General features: G+C 35.4%; 1 protein-coding gene across 1 annotated transcript; it reads left to right on the top strand.

Annotated features, from left to right (window-relative positions):
* The first annotated feature begins 760 nt into the window (after positions 1–760).
* On the top strand, positions 761–15032 carry Snx16 (sorting nexin 16). The gene is made up of 3 exons (XM_089641779.1): positions 761–906; positions 4002–4083; positions 10514–15032. The coding sequence occupies exon 3, from the start codon at positions 10603–10605 to the stop codon at positions 11701–11703; it is 1101 nt and encodes a 366-aa protein (XP_089497905.1). The 5' UTR covers positions 761–906; positions 4002–4083; positions 10514–10602; the 3' UTR covers positions 11704–15032.
* The last annotated feature ends 8320 nt before the right edge of the window (positions 15033–23352 follow it).

The raw sequence follows: 23352 nt of genomic DNA, 5'->3' as shown, positions 1-23352 counted from the left end.
CTACGAAAAACCATCGGTAAGCGATTTTAAAATCTTTAACTACGATTGCGTTAAAAAAATAAAATTTTAAATTTCATAATGTCTTTTGGCAATTTTATAATCTGAAACAGTCTTTGATATGTTTTCAAAGGCATATTTTATTTTTAAATACGTTCTGAATTCGGACCGTTGTTCACATATGAGAAGTACATTGCAAAATGTCAGAGGGGTTAAAAGTGGACCCTTTGATTCTCCAACCATTTTGTGTGACACAAATGTGAATAGTAGCAGAAATCTGGGACACCCGAGGAAGACATGGCACGATCAAGTGAATCAGATACTTGAGTCGGGTTATGTTAAGAGTCAGAATAATAAAATAATGTATAAATGTCAATGAGGCAAGGAGTGTGTGCCAAGACCAAGTTGCTTGGCAGTCCGTCCTCTCTGCCTACCTATGCTGAGAAACGTGATGGTTAGTTGGTTAGTTAGCTAAACATTAAGAAAAACAATATTCCACGTGAGAATGTACAATAATTTCGTTTTCTTCCACAGCAATTTTTCAAACAGATCCAAAAACGGAAAAATAAATATAGTTAATTTCAGTAGAGTTATTTGAGAAATTTTAGAGGTTTTGAATTATGAAGGAACTTGTTGGAAAATGTGACGAATTATTGTCTTTTCGTTTTCCCCAAATTGGGGATTTTGAACATCCATTGTGGATTGTGGGTATTTTAGAACATATGCATTGGCAACCCTGGTTATAGCCGTCATGGTGTTGTATTTATTTTTTATTTTCCATTCTTGTTTATTTCGCGCTTTGTATTGTCTGCAGCTGTATCGCTAATATACTCTCGTGTTGTGTTTAACATTGGTTAAAAGACTATTAACAATCATTCTCAGCTTCTGTGCGTCCATTAAACTTATTCGGTAAGTAAAACTGATTCAATTACGTTTTATATTGAATGTTTTCCATAATGTCGTTTCAGTCTGATAATTTCGTGGGGTTACTGGAGGCAGTTAACCTTGTGAGCTTTTGACACGATTAGTTTTAAATTCGGCTATCAATAGTCTATTGATTATTGCTGTTGAATTCAACGTTGAAGCGATATTAGGCCTCCTATTGTGAAATACATTGATAATAATGCTTTTGTCATGTATTCATATGAGCTTACCGCTGAGAGCTCAGCTGTAACCTCTCTTTTCTGTTGTGTATCTGTTATTCTTTTCTGTTTTATGTGGTTAAACTCAATGAAATTACAATACATCTAGAACTGTTATTATGGCAAGTAAGAAACACTCTAATGTTTCCAGTAAATTCTCAATTCAAACATTGTTCATATATGACAAAGATGATAACAAATAATACGTATGGGTAAATATTTCTCTAACTGAAGCACTATTATGGAAATTACACTTCGTTTCAACTTAATTCAATTAATTGAATTGCTGGGCGTACCTTTCTTTAAAACAAGAGAAATTCTTTATAAGCACAGACACAGAGAATGATGCCTTCTCATTCAATAATAATAATTTAGTTAGGGATTAGTGATTTTTTGTAGAAGGGATTCTGGACATCAAATGTTTATACTCGTACTTGATATCAAATATGCACATCTAGACGCTAGCCCACCAACAAGATACAATTAGGTACCGTCTAAAATTATCTCCGTAAATCCATTAAGGTCAATATATCAAGTACAAGTATTTTTTCCGCAAATGGCCGAGATACGAACCACACAATTCACTATTATCATTTAGAAGACGTTGGCGAAGTATTCAAGCTCAAAGCAAACTGTCAAAGCAGCGCGCGCATACAATCCAATGGATTAGTAAAAGAGTATACGATTCTGTGCATTATATAATATATTAAAGACGGTTTTTGCACGTTGGATGCTGTCATTGATATCGTATAAAGTTGACGAAGTTACCATATCACAGGACTTGAAATGGGAACCACACATCGCTGGAATTGTGAAAAGAGCAAATTCACTAACATATCTAATCAGGAAAACCTTCCTTGACCTAACACCGGACATGATGTTAAAAATATATAAAACATATGTGCGACCTCTCCTGGAATATGCTTTCCAAATATGGAGTCCTTACTTCGCAAAGGATATAAATCTGTTAGAGAGAGTACAGAGACAAAATACCAAGAGCTCTGAAAGATCTACGATGCGAAGATAGACTCAAGGAACTAAGATTACCAACCTTACAAGAAAGGGGTGACTTGATCGAGACTTTCATCTGGACATTACAGTTGCCCTAGCATCCAACAAATCTTCACTACTAATAAAAATATAAATCTCCGTGGACACCTTTTGTATCTAATCCTAGGAAACACTTCCTTGCAAATAGAGTAGTGGATGCTTGGAACAAACTCCCACAACATGTCATCGATGCAACAAATATAAATCAATTCAAAGCTTTATTGGATTCACATTTGGAGAGAAGAAAGGACTTAGTTCAAACTTAAAACAACTCAATTACTGGCAAACTTGTTGTCAAATCAGATATGAGCGCATCAGCAGGATGCTGCCTGCTCTGCACATAATAATAATAATAATAATAAAAGTACATCTGGCGCGCCCCGTTATATAGGCTCCCGAATGCATCGAGAACATTTCCGAACTGTACGTAGGAACGCCGAATGCTCGCATTGTGTCTAGAGTGTTCCCGCTACAATGCGTTTTGTATTGGCGATCGTTCCAGAAACTTCTCGTAGCATCGCTACAGAGTTTTAAGACAAGTTACAATAAGGAGATACAATAATGACAAAGATGCAATGAGCCTGGGCCTAGCGGGACTAGTTATAATAGAATTGTAGCCCGAAACCGTGTTATGATTGTTACAATAATACATACTAGGGAACCTTGATCTGATCCATATTAATATATTAGATAGGCAACTAAATTACTTGTGAACTCATATATAGTATCACGTCTTGACTATTGCAACGGCATTTATGCAAATCTTCCTAAATGCGAAACTGATAAACTACAATCAGTGTTCAACGCCGCAGCAAGGCTTATCACCGGGGTACCCAAGTTTTCGCACATTTCGGAGCACCTCCGAAATCTTCACTGGCTGAAGTGTCCTGAAAGGATCCAGTACAAGCTATGCTGGATGGTGTTTAAAGCTATCAACGAAATGGCGCCACCGTATATCACTGAGCTATGCATTCCGGAAAATACTGGTCTAAGGCAGTCAACCCTTAGATCAGCGACATCATCTGCAATTGGAAGGTTGAAAGAGCCTAAGCGAAATCCGAACACTAAGTTTGGTGATCGTGCATTCGGAGTATCCAGCCCCAAGGCTTGGAATAAACTTCCTATGGAATTGAGATGTATAACCAGCCCAACAGAATTTAGATCCAAACTAAAAACTCACTTATTCAGACACTCATTTCCATAAATCCGTCATTCTATCCATGTATATCTTTTTTTTCATTTTTTTATACTGTAATTGTTACATTATCTAGCGATTCCATTCATTCAATTTTTCTATTGACTTGCCTACCAATGGACAATGGACAATATCAGCGGGAACATAACAAGTCAATCGGTTTAATTGTTGGCAGATGAATCATCTAAATGCGTTTAAGATTGACGATTGATTTTATTCATTAATTTCATTCATTTAACATATATATTCAGCTAACAATAAAAACACCCTAATATAATGGAACTTCCTTCTTCTTCTGGCGTTAGTAAGATTAGATTGTTAATATTAATTTTAGTTTTAAGTTGCTAAATATGTAAATACTTGTGTATATGTCGTTAAGATAGTAGTTATAGGCCTTAGTCGTAAGTCACTAGATATAAGTCTTAGAGATAAGTCAGTAGTTCTAGTATTAACTATTTAAGAAATATATTTGTACAGCGCCCTTGAGGTGATTTTTTACGAAAAGGGCGCTATATAAATTAGCCAAATATTATTATTATTATTATTATTATATTTATGCTATCCAAGATATATTTTATTTTAACAAGCTAACTAATCATCACGCTGTTTCTCCGCAGGGGTAGGCAGAGAAGGAAGACAGTCATACATCTCACTGTGTCGGCACTCACTCCGTGCTTCATTCACATTTATACACATCCCGTAAGTAACCCTTTTTTTATTTGAATTTCACTTTTATTTTCGGTAATTCAACCACTTACTGACAATGACGATGTATTTTATTAACTTTTGGTGGCAATCACATTCACACACGTGGAAATATATACATTTCTCTGAAATCTGACGAAATTACAACAGTTAATATACGAAATGAATGTCTGTCCTACGCGGTTGGCATCGGGCAAGGTCGGTATCGCGGTCGATTCCGGTCCCTGCGAAAGAAGGTTCAATCCTCAGTCAAACCAAAAACAATTGGTTTGGCTGAGTTGGCATCTCGTTTGGGTCCCACCCAGGCGTAGTGTGTTCAATTCCTCGGCTGGCTAAATCCTCCATCACAACACAAGCAACATTTTCCGCTCACTGTGGTGGTAGTAGGAGTTTTTCAAATATTGTCAGGTTATTTGTATTTCTCTCGTGTCTAGGATGAACCACGTATGTATGAAGAACGAGTTAATGATGAATGTAAGTAAGTCTATAGTCACGGTGTTTGAAAGAGAGAGTAGGAAAACAGTGTGCAATATAGTTGTTGCTGAGGAATACTTGCAGCAGGTGGATGAGTTTGTGTATTTAGGAAGTATGTTCTAGAGAGATTTATTTTATTTTTTTATTTTATTTTATTTTATTTATTTGCAAAAACAGTACAAAAACCAATACATTGCAAAAGCGGTAAACAAATTATTGAAGAAAATTTTATACATAAGTATACAGTTAAAACATATGCAAAAGCGGTAAACAAAATATGGAAAAAAAATTATACATAAGTATACAGTTAAAACAAATACAATATTTCGCGCTTAAAGTCGTTGTAGGACATATGGAAAATATCCAAGTTAGCTGGAAGGGAGTTAATTAACCTAGTGAGTCTTCCCAGGGGCATCACCATTGGTAAGTTAGTTCTGGACCTGGGAAGAATTAAAAGCCTGTGTTGGCGGCCTCTCGTGAAATTATCCGGGACATAAAGTCCTATTTTTGACAGAATGTCTGGAATTGATACTAAACCATTCAGAAGCTTGTAAGCCATCATCAATAATGCGACGTCCCGTCTGGAACTAAGGCTGCAGATATTCAGCATTCCCGAGATAAATGCTGTTGGAAACAGCCATGGGTAAAAACCAAACTCTCTCATATAGAGGTATCGTAAAAATTTCTTTTGAATTTTCTCGACCATTAGTACATAGACAGTGTCCTCTGGCCCCCATACCTGAGATCCACTCTCGAGAATGCTACGCACTAAGCTAAAGTAAAGCAGCCTAATGACTGCAAGGTTTGTCAGTTCCTTTGAATTGTGTATGACAAAACCTAACATTCTTGTAGCTGATTTACAGAACTTTTCAATGTGAGCGTGAAATGTTAAGCGAGCGTCATACACAATTCCTAAGTCCTTATAAGTCACCGTATGCTTTAGTGATGTATCTTTCATTTTGTAATTAAAATATACGATCTTTTGTGACCTCGTAAAACACATAACTGAGCATTTTTGGAAGTTGAAACCGAGTTTGCTGTCAATACTCCAGTCAATAATTGCATTTATATCTTCCTGGAGCTTTTTACAGTCTTCTAATGATCTTATTCTTAAGAACAGTTTAATATCATCTGCAAAAAGTAAAAAACGGACGAATTTGATTTTTCCCCGAATATTATTTATAAAAATTAGAAACAATAAGGGTCCTAAATTGGAACCCTGCGGCACACCAGAGTTTGTAGGATACGCGTTAGAGTTAAAACCACCATAGGAAACGAATTGTTCCCTTTCTTTTAAATAGTTAGCAAAGAGTTTAATTAAGTTTTCGGAAAAACCAATTTCTTCAAGCCTACTTAAGAGCACTAAGTGATCAACCTTATCGAAAGCTTTCGCAAAGTCATGGTATGACGTGTCAACTTGCTCATTATTATCGAGCGCTCTCGCCACGTAATCAGTATATGCCATCAAGTTTGTAGTGGTTGAACGGCCACGTCGAAATCCGTGTTGTTGTTCGATCAAGAATGGTTCAACCTTGGCATATACATATTTATGAATAATTATTTCGAATAACTTGGCAGGTGCGGAAAGAATTGCTATAGGACGGTAATTGGTTGCCTGACACTTGTCACCATCTTTATGTAGAGGGGTAACTTTTGACAGCTTCCACAGTTTAGGAAAAATTCCGTTTTTAATCGTAAGATTAAATATATGTAGAAGTGGATTAGACAGTGGTTCAGAACAACCCTTAATGACGAAGGGTGGAATGAAATCAGGGCCAAATGATGTTTTTGGTTTCAATTTTCTTATTGCTAAACTGAAATCCATGTTATTAACGTTTTCTATAGATATGTTTTGAGCTTTTGTCAATCTAATCTGTCCTGGTACGTAAGAATCAAAATCAGCTTTTTCTGGATTATAGACAGATTGGAAATATTTTGCGAAAGCTTCCGGTACGTCAGTTCCTTTGTAAGTACAATCATTCAGAATAATATGATTTAAGAGGCCTCTGTCATTTTTTTTGTCAGAAACATATTTCCAAAATGACTTTGGATCGTGTTTAACATTATTCTCTACCTCCACAATATATTTTTTGTGTGCTATTGAAATGCTATGTTTAATTTTTGTACGATAGGATTTGAATAACTCGTGTTCACTATCCAAACCTGATCGTTTCCACCGTCGATGGTATACAAGCTTCGTCTTTATGTCCCCGATAATCTCACGCGAAAACCATCTAGGATAGTTTTCATTTCGCGGCGCTTTTTTTCTTAGAAAACATTTGTCAAAATACGCGTATAGGGTATCGTAGAAGTACTTAACTGCTTCGTCAACATCGGAGATCTCCAAGATAGCCAGCCAATTGTGGTCACGCAATTGGCTGTACAGCTTCTCAAAGTCTCCTTTGCGGAAATTCCAACCACGAAAGTTATTTTCTGAATGTAAACAACGACTTTTCAACGGTCTGTCATGATCAAGACTAATTTCTGACACAAGTGTCGGGTGATAATTATCTTCTTGAACAAGACAGAAATCGGATTTTTTTGTAAACATACTAAAGTTACTTAATACTAGATCCAAAGTACGATTACATGAGTTAAGTACTGTATTAAACTGCTTCAATTGAAAAAGTTCCATAACATATAAAAGCTCAGTGTTCACTGCACGTGGATTTTGTGAAGAATTAATGTTAAAATCACCAATCACTAAGATTTTTTTATCAACAAGGTAAGTTAAGTTACTAATTAAAGTTTCGAAAAAAGTCGTGTAAATATGCGTTTTTGAACTGGGTGGGATATAAACAGAACAAATAAATAAACATAAGCCTTGAATTGTGACTTTGACCCATAAATTTTCGTCTCCCGTTTCCAGATGGGAAAGTCGTTCGGCTCGCATGTTTTCTTCGTTTAGTAAAGCGAGCAGTAGTCCACCACCTCGTGTTTGTTGAGTGCTTCTGTCTTTTCGGAAAACTGTGTATCTGCTGTCGAAAATTTGCGCGTTAAATATCGAATCGTTTAGCCAAGACTCCGTAATCACGATGAATTTATGTTCTTGGTTAAGAATATTTTCTAGAAATTGATTCATCTTAGACCTGAGTCCTCGCACGTTCTGGTATAGTAGCAGTCATTTTGATTCGGTCGGCTTTTTCGCGTTTTCTTGACCTGAAATGCGTTTATTATAATATCTAAAATGACGGACAACCACTCCTCGGGGCCATAGTTCTTCTTTTAGTAGTAAATCTATGTTCTGCTCGTCGACTCCTATTTTAAAGGATGAGTATTCTTTAGAAAACGCCATAAACTTTTCAGCATTACAGCTGAGAGCTGTATTCGTTTTGACATGGGAAATGACTTCCTCCGTCGTCGTGTCGGGATCTAAGCGTGAAACGATAATAAATTTTTGTTTGGGTATTACTTTAATCTTACTCGAGTCATTGGTTCCTACGACTAAAATTTTGTTTTTATTGCGTAAGGCGGCACTGTATGATAACAATGGGCAGGAGGGCGGCTCGGTGCGGGGGGTTTGCTTGACGTTAACGCCGCTGCTCTCAGCCGGTGTAACCGACTCGGAGGCGGGATGGGAAGGCTGACAGAGATATTGAAACAAGGGGAAATGCAGGGAACTCCATTCATGGAGGACTGAACGCAGTTGGCGCTAACTAAACATTGTCCAAAGAAGCCAAGCTAGCAGTCCACAATGGAGTGCTGGTACCCACCCTGATGTATGGAACTGGCAGAGAAAGGATTAAAGTAGACTGAATGCTGTTGAAATGAGATCCCTAAGGCGTATGTGTTAGAAATGTGGAGATCCGCAAAGAGTGCAAGGCTGATGTAAGCGTATTGGGTAAGATTAAGAAAGGGACGCTTAGATGGTTTGGGCATGTAGAGCGAATGAGCGAAGAAAGGAGGATATATGATGCCAATGCGAATGGAAAACAGAAGTCGGGGACGCCCGAGGAAGACATGGCACGATCAAGTGAATCAGATACTTGAGTCGGGCCATGTCAAGAGTCAGAATAATAGAAGAGTATGTATGAGACGATGTATGAATGTGAATGAGGCAAGGAGTGTGTGGTGTGACTGAGTTGTTTGGCGGTCCGTCCTCTCTGCCTACCCCTGCGGGGAAACAGCGTGATGGTTAGTTAGTTAGTTAGTTAGTTTTATTCGTATCCTGGGAATGTTTGTCTTTTAAAATAAAAATAAAATGTTTTTTTGACCTTTGAAAGATATTTTAAAATAGCTGTATTCTGGTAAAAAAAAAACTTTGTTTTTTACGGCTCGATTTTTTCTACGTTAGTTGCAGGAACTAATGTTTAAACATGTAGAAATGATGATTCCTGAATGATAGTTGCTGTCTGTAATTGACGTTGGTCAATGCAGAATCGTCAAGAAGTTGAGTCGCTCCGTTGATGAGTTCTGATAGGCAGAAGTCGTATGAACAAGTGCGTGGGATCTGCCACGAGCATACTTGTTAAGCACATACAAGTTTACCTCCTTCAATATAAGTGGTTCAAGTCAAGTTCCATAGATTTATTTTTTTATTTATATATTAACTCCACACAGGAGGCCCTGAAGAAAATAATTTCCCTCAGGGCCTATGTCATCTTGATGCTGTGTGGAGGGTCTTTTTGTGGAGAGGAAGGAGTGAACATGGGTCTTGAAGAGTCCCATGTTGTAGGAGGGAGGAAACACAGAGGCCGGCAGTTCGTTCCACAGCCGAGCTGTTGAACTTAAGAACGAATCGTAGAAGCGACCCGTTCTCATGTGACAAATGTCAACCGTGTGCAAATGTTGGGCGCGCGTTTGGCGTGTATCCCGACTACGCACCGGTGCCGAAGGGATCAATGACGCTAGTTCCTCAGAGCATCTTCCATTGTAATACCGATAGAACAAGGACAGCATACCTACCTGACGCCTGTGCTCTAAAGATTGCAGTCCGTTTGTTAAGATTGGGGAATCTATCAAACGGACCGCCCGTTTCTGCACAGAGTCAAGGGTTTTTTTCAGGTATTTAGGGGCTCCGGACCAGAGATGGCTGCCAAATTCGACAGTAGGGCGCACTTGCGATTTGTACAGGGTCAGCAGTTGTGTACTATTAAAGTATCTGCGGGCCCTGTACAGTACGCCCAGCTTCTGAGAGGCCAACTTTACTCTGGCTTCAATGGAGCCCCCGTACCTGAGCTGGTCACTTATAGTTACACCAAGCATATCAATGGAAGGCCTGTTGGGAAGATTGCTTCCGTTGAAGGAGACTAGATTATCATTTGGATCCCTTTTAGACGTAATCAGACAGGATTGGGTCTTTGAAACATTAAATTGGACGAGATTATTTTTACCCCAGGAGGAAATACTCTGGAGATAACCGTCCATTCTCTGCTTCAAAGCCCTCCGAGCCGTTGGAGTTTGTGTGCCCTTTGGGGGCTTGTCAAACAAAAAGCTATCATGAACTGTACTGTCATCCGCGTAACAATGAATCGATGATTAGTTTAAATTTACGCCCAGAGACCGGAAATTCGCAGTACAAGTGGGAGAGTGGTGAATTAACACAACGGCGTCTGTGATCGAGTTTTAACACTCGGTTATTTGATGAATTTGTCTTATTTGAGAATCGAAACGTTGCTTCAGATGGCTTTAGCCAGGTATTACCCCCCCTTCAGTTCTCCATCTCCTTCCCCTCCCTGCAGTATCACAATATCCTCCAATTGGGGATAACTTGCTACAGATGGAATCAGTGAATCTTGTACGGTATTCAAATGATGCTAGATTTCTCCTATTTAAAGTTGACACTAATCAACATACTGTTATAATCATTTGTGCGTAGATATTTAAAAATAATAAACATGACGCATTATGTATTTCCCCTTTGATAATGTATTGACCTTAAATAGATTTTACGCTTGTCTTAATTTTGCTCAAATAATAATAATGAATATAGATTTTTTTCCTTTTACAGATATCACATCATTATCTTGTTCAAGATATGGAAATATAAATAAAAAATTTAGTAAGGAAAATTACTAATTACGCATACAGACTAACAACATGGAAAATATTACACACACTAGTTTAACTGAACGGAAAAAATTTGAAGTTGACCACAGAAACATCGTTGGAGAAAGACTGCAAACTACTACAGAAATGGCCGCTTCCAAAGTCAACAATAATTTAAATAATGCTTGCGGAACATCGGCCAATAAGGAAAATGAATCTATAGAGAATTTGAAACAAGTCAATTCCAAAATGGAGACTAACGTCGATTTAAATATACAAAATAATAACAGAGAAGTATCGACCATACAAGATCCAGAAATTGATTCCAACTCAAGCACGCTGCATAATTCACTCTCAAAATCAAATCCGCAGCTAAATTCTATGTCTTATGTCGAAGTTCACCCGTTATCGACTTCATTTATGAATTCGAACGCTCGGAATCTTAATTTAACGTCAAGTGTTCAAATATCACCCAACGAACTGAACGTCAGAATGAGACCGGCTAATTCGCGTTTAAATTCGTTGCAAGGAAGCGAAATATTGAACGATAATCAGCTAGCGAACTTGCGAAGATTGAGTCACCAAACGATTCCGGTACAGATTCCCATTATTGGATATGAAGTCATGGAAGAACGCGCTAGATTTACGATATACAAGTTGAGAATCGACGACCCAAGAACCGGCTTATCGTGGATGGTATTTCGTCGATATACTGATTTCGTCCGACTCTATCAAAAACTTAAGATAGAATATCGCAATTTGTCGCTTCCTCTGCCAGAAAAGCGTCTGTTTCGCAACAATTTCGATCCAGTTTTCCTGGACGAACGTGCGAGAGGTTTACAGATATTTGTGAACGCAGTCGTAAAACGTTTATCATCGGATCGTAGCGTTCGGGAGTTCTTCTGTTTGGACGAGCCTCCGCCGGTCGGCGATTCTGAGCCGGAAGCGCAAGCGCTTTTCGGCGCTTTGGAAGACACGGTCGGCGCCTTAAAGAATCAGATACGGCAGCAAGACGACGCGCTAAAATACATGAGGCAGAAAGTCTTCTATTTGGAGGAAAAGATGAAGAATTGCGGAGTTTGCAACCCGCTCGGAGGAAAACCAACTTCTTCAGAGGGACACCAGTCACCGACTTCGAGCAACGGTAGCTAGTGGTCTGTGTTCTGCGTTTAATTTAATTTAATTATATTCTGATAAAACTGTCGAGTAAGCGTTAATTTTAATCGTAGAATTAATATCCACCTCTGAGTAAACTGTTTATTAACTACTCTTTCAACTAACTTTCTTAAATATACAGACAATAATACTTTTAAGGTTATTTGTTGTAAGGTTGATTTTTTCTTCTCTTATTTAAACCAAAAGATGAACCCACAACCCTGAAATAGGTTCTTAATTTGTCAGTTTGAATTTAATTAAAACATATATTTATAAAAAAAACTAGCCTGAAAAAATAATTTTAAAATTATTATGTCAAAACATGGCGTTACAAAAAAGTCTAATTATTCGGGTGTTTTTTCTTACCAAATAGCTACTAAAATAATTTTTTTCCTTTTTCGCAAATTGACTTCGTTATTGTTATCGAACTGAAACAGTGCCCCCGTTTTCTGTATATTTACCGAAACTATAATTGTAGCTTTATTTCTCTGCACGTGCAATTTATAGTGGTTTATTTTTGGGGTTTCATGCCATGTTGGGTTACCTCCTTTGGCCAACGTTTCGGAGAGCATTACAGTCCATCATCTGGGCAGATGTGTAGAACAGGAACAAATCCAAAGTAATGTCCGGTTTCAATTAAATTTCTCGGCAATTGCCGATTTGTCAGGATGGCCGAGTTTACACGCTCTAATGTGTTCTTATATCCTTTTGGAGATCGTTTAATGCGGATGATGATGGGCACTGTGATGCTGTCCAAAACGTTGGCTATAGAAGGAGGTAGCGAAACACGGCATAATACCCCAAAAATAAAGCATTATAATACTTTTTGCTGTGAAAATTTCATATCATAACAGGCATTTACTTGACGAAACAGACTATATAAGCTATCCTACGAGTAGTACTAATCGATGGTTTACTCATGTTGTATTGTACCACCTGTGTTTAATATTATGTGCTATTTTTAAGTATAATATTTTATTTTGTTATGTTAAATTGATGTTTAACCTAAAAAGGTGTAACTCAATAATTTGTCGTTTTATTATGCAGGAGTTAACTTTCTGTAATGCGAATTGCATTGACGATATTACGGTCATATCGATAACTTAACGATGTTGGATCGGCTTAACCACTCAGAACATTAGAACGTCAAAAGACGTAAATATGATAATAGCGGTCAAGACATTAGAACGTCTTTTCACGTCAACGCGCAAGATTTTACAAAAATTGATTAATTTCCATCACTAGTATACGGATTTCCATGATTTAAAAAACAGAGTATCGATAATGAATAACGCTACGCGGCTGTATTCAAGAATATCTATGGAACGTAGAGGTGCATTATCTAAGCCGATTGAAACTGTCAAGATCTTCGTTAATAATTTATTGCGTTTCTAAATAATTTATTAAAAATATTTTAGTTTGGACGGTTAATATTTTGAGGTGACTAATAGTTTTTAAATATATTTCTTCAATATATAAAATGTTATTTCTTTATGCTACTCAGAAAAAAGTACATTTTTCAAGGCTTTGAAATAATTGTAAGCGATTTTTACATATTTTTGACGTTTTCATAAAATGTATATTTAGAAACGCAAATATTTACGTATAACAACACAATGCGATAGTGGATTTCATAATCTTTCCAAAACACTTTTTAGAATGAGGCTACATTTCCCAAAACATGAGTTATGAAGCTTTTAGTAAAACTCGTAAATAACAAAAAATTATCACGTTCTGACAGTTCTCAAAGGGACACATAATAAATAAAATTCTATGTCTGAGAGGTTAACTGACGATGTTTTTATATCCATTTCCCGAGCACGGTTGCGTTCGTTAAGGATGTCGATATCCGAGCCGATATTGACAATGAAATAAATTAGAAATGGTTTTCGAAGGCGACGCAAAATACGAATAAATCGACAATGTCGAATTGAAATACACGCTTTAAATACATTGGTACATACACACATTAAATACCAAGCTCGAAAAGATTCAATTGATTGCGTATACGACGTCTTTCAATTCTTAGAGCTTCGATTCTGCCTTTTTTCATTAAAAGCCAGTAATTTAGCATAAAGAAGGACCTTATTCAAATAGTTGTATATATCGACAGTTAACCAAAGGTTTATGACAAATCAAGAGCGCGCGCTAAATTAGGGAGGTTTTGTCTACCGGCTGTCGAATCATATGCTGACCGTGCTCGTAACTTCTAACGCCGCAATTGGTTGTAAAAAAGAATTTAAAAATATAAAAAAAGTCTGAAATTTATGTTTTTTGTTGATATTATATAGATAGCAATAATTGAACAGAAATTTTATGCATTTTGGGGCTAATTTCGAAAAATGATGAGTGATTTAAAGTGCCTTTAACGAAATTGTACCTTATTTACATGTAAACTGACCAGAAAACCAATAGAATAAGGAACTGCAGTAAAATATATATTTATACAGATCAATAAACGCTGATGTGAATATATTAATTTAGTAGAATTTACAAATTGTCTTTTAAAAACGAAGGAAACACCATCTTATTAAAACACACCGTTTGGTTGGTACGACTGAACTGCTGATTGATCACAGCCGGTCTACGTGAGTAATATATTATGCGATGTTACGCTAACTCCTTCTTTAGCCAACGTTTTGGACAGCATTAAAATGAAGATTGTGATGTAGTGTGTGCTTATTATCGTGTTGGTATTAGTGTCATTTAAAATGGTTTTCCGCATTTAGTTTTGGTGTAGCCGTAAATCACCGGATACCAAGAACAATTGGGTTTAGCACCGTCGTCTCAATCAATATTAATGGAATTTTTGTAAATTTTAATTGCCTTCCTAATTAGGCGTGTTCTGTGCGTTTTGGGTCTTCGCAGGACTTTAGGAACAAATCCAGAGTAATGGCCGGCTTCAATTAAATGCTCGGCAATTGCCGATTTGTCAGGATGGCCGAGTTTACACGCTCGAAAGTGTTCTGATGGATAAGACGCTAACGCAACACGGCGTACTTCTAATCTCATATCATACTTGGCCACAACTGTTTTCTTGTAGAGATTTTCTCTTCCTGTGATAAATACAGAAAAATACATCCTTGGTTTAACCACATTTTAACAATGGAGTTTATGAAACGGTTTAGATTTTAAATAATTATTTATAAATTACTGTAAAATTATGTCAAGTTGAAAATTAATTGATTATTTTATGATTGTAACTAGCTTAATTATACATGGTGTCTGGTATTTTATGTGAAATGTTATTTACCTAAAATGATGCCGAAAAATTGTGTAGGTAATTTTTTTGGTAATTTTTGGATAGGGCCTGACACGCTTATTACGAATATTTTTTAGAAAAAAACTTTATATTCGCCTTAATTACTATAAAAGAAAACTTTTTGCATTTCGGGCGGCGGAAAATTATGAATTTATATTTTCAATTGCGTTAACCAAAATTCACTTCGCGAATCGATGCGGCGGCAATCAGCTGCCATTAGGTACGTCACTGTTATGTTGGTATCCCTGATACATTGCGTAGATACGACTATGGCTAACTTCGTGGAAGACAAATGGATTTGTATCACAAACCATGTTACACAAACCTAGCGTAGCCGGTAAACCACTTGAAAACTGGGATGTTTTTCTTGCCTTGACGCGAGCAGGCGTTATTAAGGGGCACTTTCTTTTGTATCACAAACCATGTTACACAAACCTCGGTACCCCACGAAGATAGCAACGGTCGTATTTAGCTCATCAGTGATACCAACATAACAGTGCGTTCCTAATGGCGGCGCATTGTCGCCACATCGATTCGCGAAGTGAATTTTGGTTTTACGCAATTGAAAATCAAAATGCATAATTTTCCGCCGCCCGAAATGCAAAAAGTTTTCTTTTATATTAATTAAGGCGAATATAAAGTTTTTTTCTAAAAATTATTCGTAATAAGCGCGTCAGGCCCTATCCAAAATTTACCATTTTTTTTTTTTTACATTAACCCCACACACGACAATTGAGGAAAATAACCTCCCTCAGGGTTTATGTCATCTTTTGGGATGCGGAAGGAAGGAGAGGTAGTTCTGGAAGGTAAAACGTATGAAGATTGGGTGGGAATCTAGGGATCAATATGTAATATACAGGGTGTATCGGCACGTACCCGACAAACTTTAACCAGCTATTCCTTGGCACATTTGGAGTAAAAAATATTATGGGCACTTTGCTGTCCGGTAACATTTTTTTTTAATAAAAAATTTATTATTCATATTTTCACCACATGTCACCAATGTTTTATCCTTTGTCAAAGTTTGAAAACCCGTCTGGCAATATTTTGTTCGAGTTTCGTTGAATAATGTACGCACATACCTACGTTGGCGCGCTTTTACAATCACAACGAAATGGCACGGCACCATTCGTCTCATTTTTAACTATTATTATTTAGTGTGTACGAAAGAGCGAGGACACTTTTTGACCCATTTGCTAATAACAGCTGTTGAACGCGAGAAACAATGCAAATGACAGTGACGGAGTGTGGATTTTTTATTTATTTTTTGTTTTTAATGGAAAAAAAATGTTACCGGACAGCAAAGTGCCCATAACATTTTTTACTCCAAATGTGCTGAGGAATAGCTGGTTAAAGTTTGTCGGGTACTTGTCGATACACCCTGTATAAGATATCCTTCCCACTGGGGCGCAAGGCGATGCGTCGAGAGACCAGTTGGAGAGGTCGAAAGGTCTCCCCATACTAGTCTACCGATCTGGCAAGCCACGCAGTTGGTGGGCAGGCGCATCCTGAACACCTCTCACCCGATGAACCCGGGCATTCCTGCTAAATCACCAAACGTAGCGAACCACGGTACAAATGTCACGCCCAGAACATTAAACTAACCTTTCTATATACAAACATTATCTGTGTTTGCGTTTAAAACTTTGGCTATCTCGTTTTTAGACCCAAACGCCCGACAGTCGTCTCTATCATGTGACACTACTATTGACACCTATGGAGACACCTCTAAACTACATTAAAAAAAAACTATATATCCTAATGACATTTGTTGAGAGAAATTTAAACTACATATATACATATTTACAAAAACTACAAGAATTTTTGATGTCAATTAATCAAAAAGCAAAAATTTTCACATGAAAAACTAGACATCATGTATTGTCATAAAACGCATTTTATAGTGATTAAAAATATTTTTATTATTTATTAATTAATTATATTCTGTAATCTTAGCATTAAGGCGATGCCATACGTAGTAATGCAAAATCATGTGTTTTTGGTTTGAAAATTTGGTCGCCTAGAAATGTTTCAGGTGCTTTAATTAAATACTGCGAGTAGAATACATCTTGGCCTTTGAAATAATCGACTATTTTTTTATATAAGTCTTTTTATAAGCCCAGAAAAAAATAATGTATAAAGCCTATGAAAACTGCTTTAAATTTCAAAATCTCCTACTTACGAACCCATTTTCGGTTATAATTTTATTGTATAATGTGGCAAATTAAGTAATTTATAAAATGATCGAAAAAAAATTAAATATTTATGCCTGAACATCCACAAAATAAAATAAAAAGCACTTTTTGGCCATGTTTTTTTCTTGCATAAATCAAAACAGGCGGATGGTGTTAAGTGGGAATTAAAACCTTATCGCCATCTACGTAAGGGTTATTATTGATAGCGGCTCAATTTAAAATATTACACGACGTAGTGCATCGCCTTAACCAAGAATAATAATTTTACCTAAAACCTAGACGGCATTGGAAGCCATTTGTTGCAACATTTCGTCACCTCAGTTGGAGAGGGTTCTAACGCGATTTCATAATCTATTTAACATTTTCTGATTTTGTGATTCAATCTTGTGTTTTAGTATCGGTATTTTAGTTTAACATATTTAAATGTGCAGATAGAACCATGCGCAACTAGCTGGGGCATAATAATTCATTGTATAAGGTTCTAACTACATTTCCATTATGCCATTCCTAGATAAGTCCACATTATAATTAAATATATTCCTTTTAAAATACTTAGTATGAGAAATCGTCTTTGTAATGTTTGACATCTCATAAGTTAGATACAAACAAAGGGGCAATTGCAAAAGGTTCTAAGTAGAACCTTGTTAACCTTTCCTCATCTGTGGTGTGTATTTACTACATATTGCTTCTAATAACTTTAACCACTCGGAACATTAGAACGTCAAAAGACGTAAATATGATAATAGCGGTCAAGACATTAGTACGTCTTTTCACGTAAACGCGCGAGATTTTACAAAAATCGATTTATTTCCATCACTAGTATACGGATTGCCATGATTTAAAAAACAGAGTATCGATAATGAATAACGCTACGCGTCTGTGTTCAAGAATATCTATGGAACGTAGAGGTGCATTATCTAAGTCGATTGGATCTGTCATCTTGTTCGTTCATAATTTATTGCGTTTCTAAATAATTTATTAAAAATATTTTAGTTTGGACGGTTAATATTTTGAGGTGACTAATAGTTTTTAATTATATTTCTTCAATATATAAAGTGTTATTTCTTTATGATACTCAGAAAAAAGTACATTTTTCACAGCTTTGAAATAATGGTCAGCGATTTTTACATATTATTTGACGTTTTCAGAAAATGTATATTTAGAAACGCAAATATTTACGTATAACAAAACAATATGATAGTGAATTTCATAATCTTTCCAAAACATTTTTTAGAATGAGGCTACGTTTCCCAAAACGTGAGTTATGAAGCTTTTAACAAAACACGTGAATAACACAAAAATTTTCACGTTTTGACAGTTCGCAAAGGAACCCAAAGTAAATAAAAGTCTTTTTCTGAGAGGTTAATAACTCTATAAATATAATAAATTCTGGGTTCAGATTTTAGGTATTCTTCCGTTATACATTTATAGACTGAATTAAAAAATAATATATTACATAGTGATCAAATTTAATTAAAAATCAGAGTTTTTTGTTAAAAATCGGGAACAAATACACCAATACAATCAACCGTGTGATACTAAATACGCGAAGAGTGTGCGAGGAAATGACACGCTATTGATGTCCCGCTTTAATTCGCTATGCGGGAACATGAGACATCCACACTTCTGCAGTTGTAGTATTTAATTTAGACCATCGATACCTACGACCGCACAGATGTGTTTGTGCCAGCCGCGCCGCTAGCCAGTTGGCCGCGAACCGTCGTTAGATGTGGACCCCTCGCACGTTTCTTTAGCATCTGCCGATGGTTTTTTCGTGTTTTCAGCAATTAAATTACAATTATTATCACTTTTGATATAAAATATAATAAACATAAGCGATTAGCTATGAATATTCATATTTTTCCGATATTAAATCGCTTATTTTGAGATGTGTATTGACTACACAGCACCGGAACGCGTGTATTTTTTTAGCACAGTAAGGGAAAGGTTAAATAAATGGAAACTTTAAAAAGTTGATGTTAGAACTTCGTCATACAGAAATACAACACAGAATGGCTGTGAAAGTTATTTTGGTTATAGAAATAAGCAGATTTATAGCAAATTGTTACAGCGTTTCTCCTTTAATTTGGAGATTGCGGATTCAATTGTTGCCTGAGTTCAAAAATACATAGAGATTAATTTTTAGTTTGCATTTACTGTCACTTTTACCTTCAGGGCCTATGTTATCTTTGGTGATGCTGTGAGGGGGGTGTTGTTTATCTCGGGGTTGTGATGTTGACTGCAGCACACCGTGGATGTCTGTGCTGATACTCGTAGAAGATACTCTCGGTATCGTCCTGGTGTTTGACCACCATTCAGGATTGAAACGTTGCTTGAAATGGCTTTAGCTGTGTTTGGTAGCCACCCTCCTTCCTCACAAACGTGCTGGCGTCCAGGAATCACAGCTTTGAGTCTGTTAAGCAGAGTGCATATCGTGCCTTTGAGGTGATTTCTCACCAAGAACGGCGCTGTACAAATGATCCAATCATTGAATTATTATAATTATGTAAAGACTGTTGCTATGTGTGGCCACCTTTATAAATTGATGGTTGATATTTTATTACTGTGTATACATTATAAGCAAAATTGTCCAAAATTCTTAGAGGTTTATAAAATTGTTAAATTTTATATTTTTTTGTCTTCCATTACCTATTCCTTTTTGTTAATCTAGTATAATAATTTGTTAGTACAGTTATCTCTCTCTAATCTCTATTTCGTAAAAACAAACAAACACTACGGCCTCTGGCATATTCTGACAGAATTTCGGAGTATATTTTTGCTGGCATATTTTGACAGAATTTCGGAGTATTTCTGCTGGCATATTCTGACAGAATTTCGGAGTATTTTTGCTGGCATATTCTGACAGAATTTCGGAGTATTTCCGCTGGCATATTTTGTCAGAAGGTCCGAGTATTTCCGCTTTGCATAAAATCCAAACAAATAGAATATTTTTGAATTGTTTTTTTGAAAGGTGACAAACATGCTTTCAAATTGTATTATGTTTGAAATTAACATATCTTTTTAAAATATTATAATTTTTGATGCGAACGCGGAAATGGCTCACTTAACATTTTTTGTAACTAGAATTACTGAAAAATATTAAAGAAAAACAAATTAGACAAATGTATTACAAACATTATTTGTCAACTCATTTTTTTTTTGTCATTTCATATAAAAATAAACAAATATTCACAAATTATTTTTTTTTTTTCAAATTGCGTTCGGAACCTTTGAATTCGTACAGGTGCACTTTTTATTTTCTTCTGTAGTTAACTTCTCGATTTGAATATAAAGCGTGGTGTTTCATCCTTTTTCAACACTGTTTAGTTCATATTTGTCACCACGACACACATGACACCAAGGATTTCTACAAGTTGTTCCAAAAAAGCAAATTACCCTGAGGTGTGTTACCTTAAGGTGTCAAGACCAAAGTTCACGGCTTCATTTGCTTCAAAGATCCCCTCCGTATCCCCAAAGATGACAATGGCTCTGCGGGAAATGATTTCCGTCAAGGCCTACTAAAAATAAAAATGGACTTAATTGAAATCCTTGAGGTACACTTCCAGAAGCCATGAATTGATCGTCCATTTTGTAAACTAATTCAGAAACACACAGTGCGACATTAGGAAGACAATAATGAATCCTGGTCAGTTAGTGAAAGTAACGGCCGATTATCGTAGTTGTTGACAATCGATTGGTTGATTACCGAGAGAGTATACTGTATATAACGATAAAAAATTGCCAAATGTTTAAAAAAGTTGATAATATGTTTTTTTAAAATAGAATAGATATTCAAGAAAAGATAATACTGACAAATCTAAATGAAACATGATACAGAACAATACCCAGAAAATAAAACGGTTTCAACTTGGAATCGAATCCAGCATCTCTGTCTTACCGGGACAACTCCCCTAACTACTCAGCCATTGAGACCTAATTATTTTCATGTTTTGTATTTATTTTTTAGTATTATCTTCTTATGCTATTTTACATAACCTTTAAAACTTATTCTAATAACAATTGAATATAATGCGTAGTTCATGATAATATATTTGTGATGTTGAATCATTATTAAACATGTGTATCTTGTGTCTTTATTTCCTTCTGCTCAAGGTAAGTTTCATCCTTACATAACTATTTATTGTAGAATATTTAAAAAAATAAATTTTTCATCAAAATTATGAATTTTTTTCAACATATCTTCAGTGGGATATCTTAAAAAATGCTGTTCTGAGATAATAGGACTTTTAGGTTTGCGTGCGCTCTAGCAGCATCAAATTAACTAATCTTGCAGATTAATGGTACGGTATAAGAGAGGTAAATTATTTAACTTCAACACAAAATTGTAATAATCGAAAAATAATTAATTTTTTCATACTAATTTTGACAAAGTATACGTAAATCTGGAAATATCTCACTGTTGCGTGGAGTGTTTGGTAATCATCTCAAATTATCTCAGTGTAGCGTAGTAATAATATTAAGAGTTTAGATGGATAAATGAATTAATAATTACTTCTTCAAATTTTTCAAATTCACTTTGTGGCACCATTTTATTAATAAAATCATTAAAACACTTTGTTTTGTGTGTGACAAAGTGTTTTAATTATTTTATGAATTAATAATTGTTTGTAGGGAGATTTTTTTCAATGTGGATGACTGTTTCAGGCTAATAATTATTATTTACACTCATTATTCACATTATTATTTATTATTATTATTTACACTCATTATTCACATTATTATTTATTTATTATTTACATTATTATTTATTATTCACTTAAAAAATTTAGTTTTAAAATAGCTAGTTAATGACACGGACGTGTCGAAACCGGTCGCTAATTTTATAAAAAATTTATACGTAACAAATGTACATTGTGAATAATAAAAACTCATTAAAAACAAAAAATGTCTAGAAATTGTTACATAGTGAATGCCAAAGAAATACAAAAAAAAAAAAATAATAATAATAATTATTGCTTAAAATAATTAATAATTGTTATTTCTACATGTTTTTCCATGCTGTTTATAATCATAAATACATTTTCAACAGTACTCACTCCTATAGTTTGTCAATACGACAATTGTATGGGAGTAAGGTGGAATAAAAATGAAAAAAAATTATATTTGTGCTTGTAAATTTATTAATGAGAAGCGTGATATAATGTATCACTGTCCTAGTTCTTGTATGTTCAATAGACCTTTTTTTGCAAAACTGAGTTATGAATGCCAAAATGTTCATTAGCCTATTGCGCATTAATGAAGCTCAAAAAAACCATATTTTTTGGTTTTTAAGTGACATTTTAAGCATTTTTCGAGTGCCAATATCCACTCACGGAATAATGTTTTAAGTTCTTATTTGTTCAATCTCCTGGATATTGAACATTCAAGCACTCAAAGTTATGAATATAATATTTTTAAAAAGTTCATAGATATTTGTTCAATATCCCGCAGAAGGTTGAGGTCTTGAATGTTCAATCTCCACTGTCAACCAATCAGGAGCCGGCTAGTTAAAATGTGCGGCCATGTTGATTTTTAGTTGTTTTCTAACAACGAAATTGTTCCACTAAAAATACGTTTAATTGCGAATATATACTGTTATTGAACTAAAAAATGACTTCACCGGCTGCAGAATCAATAAACCATAGAACAGTAGCTCAAATAGAAAGGTAAGTCTTAAAATTATGTCATTTATAGGCTTTTTCACCATATTTTACATGTACTTCTTGAATTTGCTAGGCAAATATACTGGGAGTCAACTACTAACTAAGATAAAAGTAAAGTATTTGAAATCTGACAATCACCCTGTATATGCAATTTACCACTAATTGGCTAATTGAACAAAAAATACCTCAAACTTATGGGAGCCGAATTGTTCAATCTCCAGACGATATGTTCAATATCCAAAATAATCATTCATCATTTTCATGCCATGTTCAACGTCCACCTTTAAAGTCATAATATGGCCATATAATAGCTTCAATCTTCGAAAAATGATCTTTAATAATTTCTTGTTACACATATGTAATGACCAAAATCGAGAATTTTTTAGAATTTGCCTGTAAAAACAAAAAAAACGTCTCCTGTAAAATTTGCTAAATGGTCTATTGAACATACAAGAACTAAGGCAGCGTTATGTAACAAAAATAACAGAAAACCTTAAGAATAAAAGTATGTAACAAAATTAACAGA

Source organism: Hesperophylax consimilis, chromosome 17 (genome assembly GCF_061612785.1).
Source record: "Hesperophylax consimilis isolate HC1 chromosome 17, BYU_Hcon_1.0, whole genome shotgun sequence".
Lineage (NCBI taxonomy): Eukaryota > Metazoa > Arthropoda > Insecta > Trichoptera > Limnephilidae > Hesperophylax > Hesperophylax consimilis.
The sequence above is the reverse complement of the archived record's forward strand: the minus strand, read 5'-3'. Positions and strand labels throughout refer to the sequence as shown.